Source organism: Saccopteryx bilineata, chromosome 3 (genome assembly GCF_036850765.1).
Source record: "Saccopteryx bilineata isolate mSacBil1 chromosome 3, mSacBil1_pri_phased_curated, whole genome shotgun sequence".
Classification (NCBI taxonomy): domain Eukaryota; kingdom Metazoa; phylum Chordata; class Mammalia; order Chiroptera; family Emballonuridae; genus Saccopteryx; species Saccopteryx bilineata.
Window position 1 is genome coordinate 54384998 of NC_089492.1, and position 13886 is coordinate 54398883.

General features: G+C 36.8%; 1 protein-coding gene across 2 annotated transcripts in view; it reads left to right on the top strand.

The window, feature by feature from the left end:
• The window catches only part of XKR4 (XK related 4), a 513684-nt gene extending 500036 nt beyond the window's left edge, over nt 1–13648 (top strand). The window contains exons 3-4 of one of the 2 annotated variants that reach the window (XR_010730231.1): nt 1838–4005; nt 11033–13648. Coding sequence is in view for 1 of the 2 variants with exons in the window: in XM_066266134.1 (XP_066122231.1) it covers nt 1838–2784 (947 nt within the window). In the remaining variant the exon portion in view is untranslated. Of the gene's footprint in view, nt 1–1837; nt 4728–11032 lie in introns of those variants that run through there. The other variant, XM_066266134.1, reaches the window with a different exon arrangement.
• Nucleotides 13649–13886: the final 238 nt, after the last annotated feature.

The following is a 13886-nucleotide window of genomic DNA, read 5'->3' on the forward strand; positions in this document are numbered from 1 at the left end:
TGTGCTGGCCAGAAAAAAAAAGTGAAGGTCCAATGTAAGATGTAGGTGTTCTACTGGCTTTATTGGGAATAGAGATGAGAAGTGGATGTTGGGGAAAAAAAAATTTATTGGTGATTATTTTTTGGATTTTTTTTCAATTAGTAAGCTCTTTCCCATATGAGTCATTTTTTAAATTTATTTTTCAAGGACCATAGACAACAGCTTTTCTCTATCATAATATAAAATGAATAGTACACATCCATTATAAATTCTTGGCAATCCCCCTTCTATTATTTTCATAGGAAGAGAAAGACTGTAAGGTGAACTGATTATGATTAGTCACAAGTCTGGTGAAGAAAAGCCAGCAGAACTTGAGAGCACACAAAACCTTTTGTGTTGGTCGGTATATCTTGGTACAACTTGTTAAGTAAACCAGCTACGATGTAAGTTGATATAATGTTTCAGTGACAAAGTGGAAGTCTCTAAACAAACGATCTCCTCAAAGAGGCCAGTGTGTTGTTAGTAAGTCCTGTGAAAGTCTGAATCATAGAGGTGATGTTTCAGACAAGGCAAATGGAATGAGAATGGAGGAAAGCAATACAAATGATTTTTTAAATTTTGTAAACATACTTGAAGGAGCAGTGCTAACCAAATAGACCTAGTCAAATAATAAAAGAAGTGTTTAAAAGGTGACTTCTGTACAATCTTTAATTTATGAAAGAATAAGAGATAAGAGTGAGCAGACATTTCTTCTTCCAAGGGAAAGGCAATAAGGAATATTCAAAAACTTTAAAAAGAGCCCTGGCCAGTTGGCTCAGCAGTAGAGTCGGCCCAGCGTGTGGAAGTCCCAGATTTGATTCCCGGTCAGGGCACACAAAAGAAGCGCCCATCTGCTTCTCCACCCTTTCCCCTCTCCTTCCTCTCTGCCTCTCTCTTCCCCTCCCACAGCCAAGGCTCCATGGGATGGGAGCAAAGTTGGCCTGGGCTGGGCACTGAGGATGACTCCATGGCCTCCACCTCAGGCTCTAGAATGGCTCTGGTTTAAGCAGAGCAATGCCCCACGGAGCATCACCCCCTGGTGGGCATGTGCCTGGTGGATCCCTGTCTGGGGCCTGAGGGAGTCTGCCGTCTGCGACCCCCAACTTCTCTCTTTGGAAAAATACAAAAAAAAACTGTAAGAAGAGTATCAGATTATAGTAGTACAAACTGCACACCAGGTATCACAAGAAACACTGCCAAGGAGGTTCTATGAACTCCTTTTCCTATGTTTAAGACACAGTCAACTTTCTTATTTAAAAGCAGAGAAGTGAACCAGCTAGCCTTTCAGGTTTCCTGGGATTATTCATACCTTTCAATCACAGACTGGGATTATTCATACCTTTCAATCACAGACTCTCAAAACTGACAGGGAGCTTTGGAGATCATCTACTTTATAAATGAGAACACCAGTTTAAACAATTGTCCAAAGAAGTGCAGGTAGTAAGTGGCAATGTTGAAACAGCCACAAAGTTCTGTTAACCTCCAATCCATGATTATATTCCCACTACACAAAACTACCTCCTGAGTCTATTTACCCAAATACACAAAAAGTTAAACCCCACCCCATTTCCAGATCCCATATCCCATGATTGTGTTGAGTAGCATTCCCATTTCATGACTTCTCCGCATGGTTGGCCCCATAGAGGAAAGATAATAGGAGCCCCATCTGAGTGGTTAGTCCAGCTAAAACTCAAAGCCATTACAAGCTTTGCTGAGGTCAAAGCTAGCCTCTCTTAAGGCCCCAGCTCAGATGACTTATTTTCAGGAGACAACACTGCATCTCACTTTTGACAGAATGTCTTCCTGTTTGCCTTTATAGGTTTCACAGCAGCAGCCTCCCTCGTGTCTTTGGCCTGGGCCTTAGCCTCATACCAGAAGGCCCTCCGGGACTCTCGAGATGACAAGAAGCCCATCAGCTACATGGCTGTTGTCATCCAGTTCTGCTGGCACTTCTTCACCATTGCTGCCAGGGTCATCACCTTTGCCCTCTTTGCCTCAGTTTTCCAGCTGTATTTTGGGATCTTCATCGTCCTTCATTGGTGCATCATGACCTTCTGGATCGTCCACTGTGAGACAGAATTCTGCATCACCAAATGGGAAGAGATCGTGTTTGACATGGTGGTGGGGATCATCTACATCTTCAGCTGGTTCAATGTCAAAGAAGGCAGGACACGCTGCAGGCTCTTCATTTACTATTTTGTGATCCTTTTGGAAAATACAGCCTTGAGTGCTCTTTGGTACCTCTACAAGGCTCCTCAGATAGCAGATGCATTTGCCATCCCAGCACTATGTGTGGTGTTCAGCAGTTTTTTAACTGGAGTTGTTTTTATGCTGATGTATTATGCCTTCTTTCATCCCAATGGACCCAGATTCGGGCAGTCACCAAGTTGTGCTTGTGAGGACCCAGTCTCTGCCTTCACTCTGCCTCCAGAAGTGGCCACAAGCACTCTGCGGTCCATCTCCAACAACCGCAGTGTTGCCAGTGACCGCGACCAGAAATTTGCAGAGCGGGATGGGTGTGTACCTGTTTTTCAGGTAAGACCCACAGCTCCATCTACTCCATCATCTCGCCCACCACGGATTGAAGAATCTGTCATTAAAATTGACCTGTTCAGGAATAGGTACCCAGCATGGGAGAGACATGTTTTGGACCGAAGCCTCCGAAAGGCCATTTTAGCCTTTGAATGTTCCCCGTCTCCTCCAAGGCTGCAGTACAAAGATGATGCCCTTATTCAGGAGCGGTTGGAGTATGAAACCACTTTATAAAACAGAAAGACTTGGAGGAGCCACAACTGCCAGAGAAGGGGTGACAGCAGGGCTGTGGCAATAATGAAACTCTACCCTAGAGGAGGGAAATGAGCTGTCATGTTTGTAGTCTGACTGTCATCATGATTACTGTCTGACCCTTTGTCAGCTGACTGCCTGCTGCTGGCCTTCTTTCAAAACAGCAGCCCCAACAGCCTCCTGCTCCACTGAGAAGGAACATGCCAGCTTAGCAGGACTCTTTGTTGTTACCAACTTCTCCTACACTGTCTTTCAGCCCATCTACCCAAGGGTACTATAAGTGTGGAAAATGTTGCCTCTGATCAATTGGGCGTTTTGATGAAATTAACTGATCTTTGCATAAAAATATATTCAGTCATAGACACATACATACACGCACACACATACACTAACACACACACACACAACACCAGTCCTCTGTCAAAATAGCTTAGGTAATTTTTCTTGATGCAAAGCTTGAATTCCCACAGGAATATAAAAACAAAGAGAGAGAAAATATATTCCTTAAGACTCCAGAAAAAAAAACGTAGTACTGCTTAGAAAAGAATTCATAAACCATTCTCACTTGGAAACCAACACCATGTGTGAAAAACCTGTCCAATGGACAGCAAACTCAAGTGTGTTTACATGTGTATTAGAATTGAAGGAATGGTTCATTTTCAACACATTTCAGGATTTCTTTTTTTTTTATTTTAAATTTTCAGTGGAGAATATCTTTTATGACAGAAATCCTATGCAGCACATGTATGGCTTTTGGCAAGACCAAGGAGCTCGATAACTTAGTGATGTAAATTAAATGGTAATTGTGATTCAGTATTCAATTGCAAAATACCATACAAGAAAAGGAAGTGGGAGAAAGCAAAACGAGCGTCTGATTTCCAGTCTGTGCCCTCACATTGGAACATAAGAGGAGAACAGAGGAAGAGGTTCGGGCTGTACTAGATGTTTCAGGTCGCAGAATGCATGGCTCTGTGTGATCTCAGGCAGGCACAATTTCAGAACACACCATGCCCCATCTTTCTAGTGCCAAATACCATCCAACCACGGGACTGACATGGAAGCCTTGAATCACTGAGAACGAGTGGCATGAGCCCCACTAACGCAGAAGCTGGAATGAACAATCAAGTTCTCCTCTGTGTACAGGTTCCCACCACCAATTCAAGGTCAAAGTGATGTGTCTTAGAGGCTTTGGGACACTTTTTAGTAAGTATGAGCAGACAAATGCAGTGAATATGCTATGAGAAAACCCTTCTGAACTGATTGAGGGCTATCACTAGATCCAGCTAAGATTTGTATTTGAATCACTTGTAAAGTTGTACTCTTACAACAAGCTTCTGGTTTTAAATACCTCCGTACAGCAAGTAAGCGTTCCCTGCTTTCTGTTTCCAGTGTCCTCGGTCATGGTGCTTTTTGTTGCATTAAAAGTGCCAGTCAAACTTTGATAGTATTTTTTTATAGTTGGTGCAAAGTGGAATAACTCATGGATTATTTCAATATTTTTGTAATAAAAATATAGGGTATACATATAGGCATATCACTTTTTTTATAGACCTGGAATTGTTTGAAATACTTTAAACATCATACTTACTTGGGATGTGAGAAACTGGTTCACAAATTCCATCAGACTGCCTCCACAGATTGAGAACACAGTCGCTTACAAGATCACCCTACTTTGTCATGTCGGTGCCCCCAGGAACCTGGCCAGGGGTGCTATCAGAATATCAGGTGATAAGAGAATCAGCTTAACTAGAAAGGGCTTGTCAAGACTGGCCATTGTTTCCCAAGGAGTCAAAAATGTAAATGGTTATTTTCATCCTTCCATTAGTACAAACCTGACCACAGTGGAAGATGTCTTAAATTTCCTTCCCTGGTTTTATATTAACCCAACTGATATCTTAACTATTAGTCAAGTCTTAAAAAAAAAAAAAGAAAGAAGGAAGGAAGGAAGGAAGGAAGGAAGGAAGGAAGGAAGGAAGGAAGGAAGGAAAAAAAGTCAGTTTAACTTAATTATCTAGTTATTGGGACTGTCAAATTAATTTAAAATAGTCAAACTCTATAGCCACCACCTCTAATGGGTATGTCATACAGAGACCGCTCTCTCCATGATGACATCCACAGGAAATGACAGAGCACTCAACCTATGACATCTTTCGGTACAAAGACCCAAAACAATGTTTAAAAAATAGACAATTTTTATCAGTAGACATACTTTCCTATTATACCATGATTTGATCCTCCAAGCAAGATTTTCACTAAAAGACAATAATCTTTTGTTCGGATGTTGAAATATTACCTAGACACCAGTAAAGGCCCAGGAAGACACTCCTCCTGTCAGCAGTTGGTGAAAATATCCTCCTATCCCCACTGTAGAAGGAAAAAAATGATTATATTGACAAATTCTTCACTTTTGTACAGAACCATGAGTTATTAGCTTTATTATTTCCAAGACAACTTTTAATTAACGATCCTTGAAAATTGAATTGCTGAGTTGAACTATACCTTTGATTCCATGAGTAAAATAACAGATAACAGTATAATAGTGTCAATCAACTCAAACACCCCATCACTCCTCAGTCATGTAAGTCTTAAATTATTTCTCTACTTCACCACTGATTTAACATGTTAAGAGTCAAAACAAGTGCTATGTGAATAATAATAAAAGAATAATGTACTGTGCTTTGTCTTGGAGGTGAGAATGCAGTCAGAAGGGTGTAAGAAATTTGAATTTTTCAATGATCTCCCAAATACTCTAAATACTCTGTTATCCAACATAATTGAAGATTATGTTTTAGTCAAAAATTCTTGGTAAGGAAATGACATCTTCTACCTGTGATAAATTAATTTTTTTTCAAGATTATAAGAACAAAAAGTAATTTACTTCCAAAGGAAATCATGATTTAATCTTAATCCCATGACTTAGAAAGCACTGCCATTAGACTGCGTGGTGACAACTCATCAGTTTCCAGATAGACAGATAACAGAGAGTTTAAAGTATTAAGATTTAAAGAAACATTTGAATAAAGAAACAAAGTTTGATGTTTGTGTTTATATTTTAGTTCTTCCTAACATTTAATTTTCAATCTGCCATTAAATCCTTGACAGAGTATAACTGGGGAAACCAAAAGAAAGAAACCGTGGTTAGCACAGAAACTGGAAATGTTGGATTTTTTTCTCTGTGGGCATGAGTTTACTGGATTCCTTTAGAGGAATCAAATATATGTTTATATGCTATATATCATATACATACACAATAAAGTAGCAGATAAAAAGGGTAAAGTATACACTCTCCTTTTATGCATATAAATTGGTATGTTACTGACACATGAACTTTTAGATATAAAAACTTTTTCCTTCTTATTTTTAAATATCAGCCCAAGCTTACAGTACCTGTCTATAAGATAGAAAAACACCTGTGAACTGTTCAGATGGAAATATTTTGATATAATCTAACACTTATAGCTCAAATGAGCTTTATCACTTCTTAAGGATCTCATCTTTTAAGCAGTTGAAAAGAATAACTTCTAGTCATTTCAAAGTTTCTTTCTCTGAACTGATTGATTTGAGCAAAGAAACTTTTGGTGTCCTTACCAGATCGTGTAAGGTTACACATTTGTATTTAAATGTACTAAATGCCATTGAGTAGAAAGAAATTCTGACACAAATGTCTAAACAGAATTCAGAGATACTTTTTTTCTAATGAACCATTTTCTAGACTAAATATGTATTCTTCTGCATTCTCACACATCTTTTCCATTAGCCAGTACTGTTTCTATAGAAAGCTAGGATGAGATGCCTGCATTTTTATGTTTTTGAGGACAGTTCCTTAGAGCCTTTTTAAAAATAGCTCCGATTGTCTTTCAGGCATATAGCTCAGAGCATGGTGTAAGTGCATGGTGAAAACACAGCAGAACTGAAGTGGTTGTTTCTATAACTTCAGTGATGGATGCAGATCAACTCATGTTCACTTATCTTCAGCAATCCAATGTCATTTTGAAAACAATCAAAATGATTACTTTTGCAAGCTTGTGACTCATCACACTCTTTCCCCCATCGAAAGCTGGAGCATTTCAAAATGACTAAGGACCAACTCCAACCCCACCCCCACCCCGGTTTCCAAATCTCTAGCCCTTACCTGTTTCAGGCTGTGAAACAATTCAATCGGGCTCAAGAGGAGTCTCCTTACTCAGGCAGACAACACTGTCCACAGCAGAGCTCTTTATGGATAGAGGTCTTGCCCAGATGCCGTCTAAAAATGGACACATGAAAAGTCTCAATATGTGACTGTATCAACAGCCTCAACAGTATAATTACTCATTCAAAAGTAAAATTCTGTGGAATTGTACAATGTGAGCTATTTAATTTGCCAACTGTAACAGTAAGGTTAGCTCACATACAACCTGCTCTCACAGCAGAAAGCCAAACAGAAGTGGCAAACAGCCATTTGCCCACAGAAATGAGTTCAGAAACTCCCCCTTGAGTGTTTGAGGCAACACGTTGTTTCACTATCTATCTGAAGCTTTTTCTCTAGATTCCACAGCAAATAAATTAAATAAATAAATAAATAAATAAATATAACTTTGGTTATATTGTATGCAATGATCTAGTATAGAAATGTGAAAAGCTTCAGTCAACCTTCGCTGGCTTATGTCTGCTAAATAAGGGAAGGTTTAATGTCCCTGAAATGTTTAATTGTTTTACTAAAAATATTTTACTGACATAATATATGAAAAACATTGGCTAACTCAAATTTTTGCTTTGAGTTTTTTTTCCTCTTAGATTTTCTTACAGTTCAGCTCCCCATATTGCCAGTATCACAATCAAGAACTTATTGTATGCTTAGTGCTGAGTTAAAGACCTTTATGTAGGTTGTCCCATGCAACCCTCATAACCACCTGTGAGTTAAGTGATGATTTGCAGATGACAAAATTTAAACTCAGAGATATTAACAAACGGGTCAAAGGTCCCACCGCTAGGAAGTAGGGGAACTGAGAGTTGAACACAACTTTTAACAACCACAAATCCTTCTAGAAGATCAAAGAATATATTTCCACCAGATCTATTTCTGATTTGGTAAGTTTCACTGGAAACAAAACCATAGTCTGACAATCAAATTTTTAAAGAAAAATTAATTTAAAATTTAAATATGCCTTGCAAAATGAAATGATAAAAATAAAAAAGTCAATAATGAGAAATGAAAATTTCTACCACTTGTAACTTATTTTTACTTCAACCCCCTAATTCTTAGTAACCTGATCAATGCTACTTCTCCATCTCAGAAAAATGTCCCCCTTCATTACCCTACTATACATGAAAGAAAGTAATAATATAAATTAACTTGATAATTTTTTTCTTGCATTTTATACATGTATGCTACTGTCATCCAATGAGGTAAACTATAAAATACTAAACCCCGCTACTTATTTTGACACCCTGATAAAAATGAGAACAACAAAGAGAAAAAGAAAAGACAGATCAACAAATATTTGAAGTGTCATTACTTTATCCCGTTGCCATACTATTTCCCTAAATTTTATTTATTTAACATTTTGCAGTTCACAAAATTTAACATTTAAGAGGGTTAATATACCACTAGCTTGACCCATCATAAAAATCTAAGAACTTTATCTTACATTGAAAGGTTAGATGTAAAGAATATAGCAAATGTTTGGCAAATACTTGTTGAATTGATTTAAAATAATGTTTCATTTCCCTCCTCACTTTAGATGTAACATATATGCATTTTACAGGAAGACAGTTATAACCCATTTAATGATGTTGTATATAGTAAGTGGTGTGTATTGCTGTTTGAAGTGATGCTAAAAAGATAGCCAATAATAAATCAAAAATTTTCTCAACCCTGATGGTGATCTATTTGAACTTAATGTGTTAAAAATATAAGTAATTATCTATCTGTCTTCCTATTTTGATAAGATTGAAGCAGATCTTTATGAAGTTAAATTAAATTAGAAGTCACTAATTTCTTTAGAAAATAACATCTAAAAGATATTCAAGTGTTATTTCAGCATACTTCTTTTATAGATGACACAACTGAGTTTCAAAGAGATCAGGGAATGTTTGTAACCAGAATTCCTTCAGTCATTCATTCAAAAATCATGATGTATATGATTCGTGTTGCTGGGCAATACACTGGCACGTACAAAAGAAATCCCACATTTCAGCACCTCACACTTGGTTATTCATAGCAGAATAAGAGGCTTCTGACTTCCATTCTACTTCTTTTCTGCTCTCCACACTGCTTGTCTTTAATATCTGCATTTGACTTATGTATTAGAGAAATAAAGAAACCTAAGCATTTCCAAGATTGTATTGTGTAAGCTTCACAATAAACAATTGCTACACACAATGATAAACATGAGGCAAAGACATAAATAAAAGATAAATGAACAATAGATGACTAGGCAAAAAAAAGAGAAAAGTAATTTTACAATTTCTTCTTATGCTGCTCCAGCACTAGATATTTTTAAATCAAGATCACAAAGCAACAAAAAAAAGTTAAAAACTCCTTTGGCAGGTAATATTTGGCTCAACACAATCATCTCTGGATTAACTTTGGGAACATTCCTGAGAATTTTTTTGAGAAGAGGCATGAAATTAGATGCCATTACAATGTCTGAAGAATTTTTGAATAGGCTACTTGTCTGTTCCTCAGGAAACATCCTTCATTAGCACATACAATATGTCTCCAGCATACTATAAATATTTAGGAATAACAATTTTCCAGTTATGAACCTCAGTTATTTCAACTTAAAAGGTTGTGATAAAGCCATACTTTGGATGCCCAGAAAAGCAACTTTCTGTTGCCTTACCATCAAGAGTCAGAACAACCAGACCCACCCTGTGTGGGTACTCATACTGGCGTTACACCCAATCCAACTCTCTGCAATGTGGCCCACAGTGACTGGTTTTCCACATACCTCAGGAGTTTATTGCTTAAAGATAAGTATTAACTCATTTAACTAATATTCTCTAGGTAAAATAATTCTGGCTGGGAACATATAAAACCATAGTGCGGAGTAAAAAGAACAAGAGAAGAAAAGCATATTAATTTTTACATGTTCCAAATAACTTGAAGAACTCCATGGTGAGTCTCATTAGGCATCAATAAAACAGTTGACTTAATAATGATATGAAGTCCAAGGCATGATTTCTAGTTTTATGCCCCCATTACCCTGATTACTGCTGTTTTAGTCATTGCATCAACAAGAAGAATATAATTACTGATAGTGTGTTTGCAGAACACAGATCATGTTTAACAAAAAAGGTTAACATCAAAACTAATTAACCTAGTTGATAAGCAATTATTACCACCACAGTATACCAACACAAATTTTCTCTTGTGTTATATTAAAGTCTGTCACCAACTCTGTTATTAGAATTTCAGAAAATATAAGGTTTCATGTTTTTATTATACACTCATCTACAAAATTAGGCTGATAGCCCCCTTCTCTCTTTATTGCTTCATTTGCATTAAAATGGAACTAATCAAATCCTTATTTTATTTAACCGCTACACATACTAACAAATGGAGATGTTGAGTTTAAGCTAATTTAATCTAACTGTTCAGGTGGCATTTTGGTGTTAAGTTGCATCAAATCAACACTTAATTATTTCAAATTAATTCATACCAGTAGATTCTAAAACACCCCTAACTGTGCTAAAAATATATTTCAGGTTTCCATTATTTTAAGAAATTCCTATTTGATTACAAACCAGTAGAACATATTTTAATGAACATAGACATTTCAATCTAATGCAATTCTGGAAAATGAGCATTTATGTTTGGGTGTGTTAGGTGCTGTAGCATTAACTTAACAATTAACCTGTGAATTCTTATTCTATTCAAGTTGGGAGCAATAGTAAGTACATCATTTTGTAACCAAAAAAGGTCTGTCAGCTAGTCAAAGAATTGTCATTTTATATCCTTCTTTCAAAGAAGTAAAATAGTCAACTCCTTTATTAACCCTTCTAATGTATTGTACATAAAAAAGGAAATGGATCTCTGAGGGACGTTATGAAAGCCTGGGGTGAAACATTTTCCTTGGTCAGAATCAGAGGCTTGGTGCCTTGTAAAAAAAAAAAAAAAAAAGGAAAGAAAGAAAGAAACCTTTCCTGCCTTAAGAAAGGGGAAGGGGAACCACACTCAGACAGCAACCTTGACTGTCACAGCTGCGTATTGCTGATGCCATCGATTCCCTTCTTTTTTTTACAGAACCGTCTTGGAACTTGTCGAGTTTTACTGAAGGTGATTTGCATTAATTAATTCAACAGACCCTTGAATCTTGCAAATTCTTGACTTATAATGTTGTAGCCTAGCTACTGCAAGGGGAAATTAATCAGTTAGTGGAAAGGAGCACTTCGTTGTGTGTGGTGCGGTGACGTGCCCAGACCTGGAGAAGGAGACCCCTGGGAAGTAGAGCACTCATGAGTTCGTGCTACCTGCTTCCTCATCATTCATGTTATGAATATCCATCCACTTCATTTGCTTTTGCCAGTAAGCACTGTTTTGGGGGTAAGAAAGGAATAAAGAATCAATGGATTCCTGACGACTTGCATAGCTCAGAAAATGGGTGCTGGGTCACAGGGACTCGCTTTAATTGAATACAAATATATTTGTGTTTGAAAATGGAAAAAAAAATGGAATTGCCATCTGTTTAATGATTGATCTGTCTGAGTATAGCTACTCCCCTAACTTCATTTTTTGAAAGTGCCACTGTCAGCATTGTAATAAAAAATTTATAAAAATCAAATTTATAATTCAATTTTAGAGATAAAAATCTGCATGGATATAGCTATTGATTAATTTGATTCCTGCCTTCCTAGGCAGTGACATTGCCAGTTTCAAACTGAGATGCATTTGTATGTGAAATTGGCTCTCCTGCTGGTTCTTAGACCCTTGCAAAATCTTGGTTGCAAGCTCTAAAATTACCAATCTCACATTCTTAATTCACTTATAAGTAGACATATAGTTTCATAATTAAAAAATCATGCTTCTTTTCCACTTGCTTTGCTGTTTTTAAAGAAACCTTTGAGCTGCAAGATAAGATTGAATTGATTTCACATTATGGTTTTAGAGTTTGCAACAAAGTCAGGTATCTATATGTTGTTATAAAGTTGTCTAATTGTTTTGGTATAACAATTTTAGAAGTTAACTGTAGATGAATGAGTAAAAATCACCAGATTAATCCAACAAGCAATCTAACAGAAATATAATAAGAAACAAGGATAATTTTCCTTGTGTTTCAAAGACGTTTCTCCTTCCTAAGTGACCATCTTGGTGATTATCTCCAAGATGTACCAAGAGCCACTGAGCAATAGCCCCAGGTTTACACACCATTTTCATGCTGTATCACCTCCCTCTGGCAAGTCATTTTCAGAACTAGCTTTTGGCACAGTGATGGTAATTTAATCGTAAAAAATGGCCCACTATTTTATGACTTATTTTCAATTGCAAAACAATTAAAACAAACAAGTTGAAGAAAATATTAAATTGCTAAACTCCAAGACCAAAGTAGGCACAAAGAGAGTCTGTTACACCATGAGTTGTTTGGTGGAGGCACAGAAGCAATAAACAATTGTCTTCTACAAGACTTATGAGTAAGAGTGACTATAAATGGTATTGGGACAAAAGGTTTCTATTAATGTAACAATCTGGGTGTGGTGACTGAAGAAGAAACTCGTTAGGTCATCAGGACTATTTGTCTTTTCATAGAGCAGAAGTTCAAGATAGCCCCTGCCATTTCATAACTATAACAATAGATGTGTCCACTTATGAAAGGCCATGACATGACTGAAGTCACAAGATAGGACAGATTTCAATGGTTTCATATTTAAGACTAAATGGAGCTTTGCCCATGAAAATTCTCCTTGGTCACTGACCCCTGTGCGGCCAAATGGCTCTGTATGGCAACAGCTTCTGATGGATTATAAGATGAGATATTTTAATGTATTCTAAGGACCCATGCTTGTAGAACATGAACCATCGAATTATGCTTGATTTTAGCAACAGTGAGATTCAGGGTTACCATGGCCTTGTTCATGACCTCATTATAAATATACCATGACATTCACGAGAACTTCTGTGTTCACACTCACTAAAGTAAGTTTACAAGTACTAACTGAAGTGTTTAAACATATTTTGGATCTTGATTCTGCCATCACCTAGTCTGTGCATCTATCCCTAAATTAGAAAAATAATTCTTGTGAGAATGATTTTCAAAATAATGGAAGTAAAAAAAAAAAAGTGGACAGAAAAGCAATTTTTCAATGCAGACTGAACTACTAGATCATTGGTAGCCCTAAGGCTTTGATTATTCCTCATGGCTAATTATTTTTTCATTGGGGGCATTGAACATCTGAATTTTCCAGAAGATTGCTAAACCATCTTCACTAAACTGAAGTGGATTCCATGGTGTTATTAAAAAATAAAAACTGTCCACATGAATGCAAATATCCCAATGAAAAATGAAGAAGTAGGTCCCTCAAGGAGTAAATTTGGGTTTTGTGATGTCAAACATCTGGATATTTGGGAGAAGCTAGGCATTTGAACCACATAGTTTTTTATTTGGCTGTCTGGTGTTGTCTAGAGAGACAGACAATGCTCAGGTGTTATAGGTAATGGAATTTCACTTTCTTGTGCAGTAATCTATTGCTGGTGATATTCTGCTGCTAATTAAAATCTCTTTGTTGTGCAAAGAGGAATAAATAATGCAGAAAAAAAGCTTTTGATTTTTATTTACTTTCAACAAACACATGAATGGAAAATGTTTGAGAGGCCGTCGTAGGTGTATTTAGATGTGATTGTACCATAGAACTCCTTCAGAATGAAAGTTCTGGAGGCCTGCTATTCTGCCCCTTCCTGGCAAGGAGCCTTTTCACTTAGCCCATATCCATCTTTTGTAATTTTATAATTACCCCTCTGCTCTTTTCATATTACTAGTCATTCACAAAGTTTAACAGAATTGTTCAAAGGAAATACAAATTTGTTAACTTTTTATTCTTCAAATGGGAGTCTTGATTTTAAGGATTTCTTATACTGTTAAGCATAAAAATAGTTTAAACTGCTT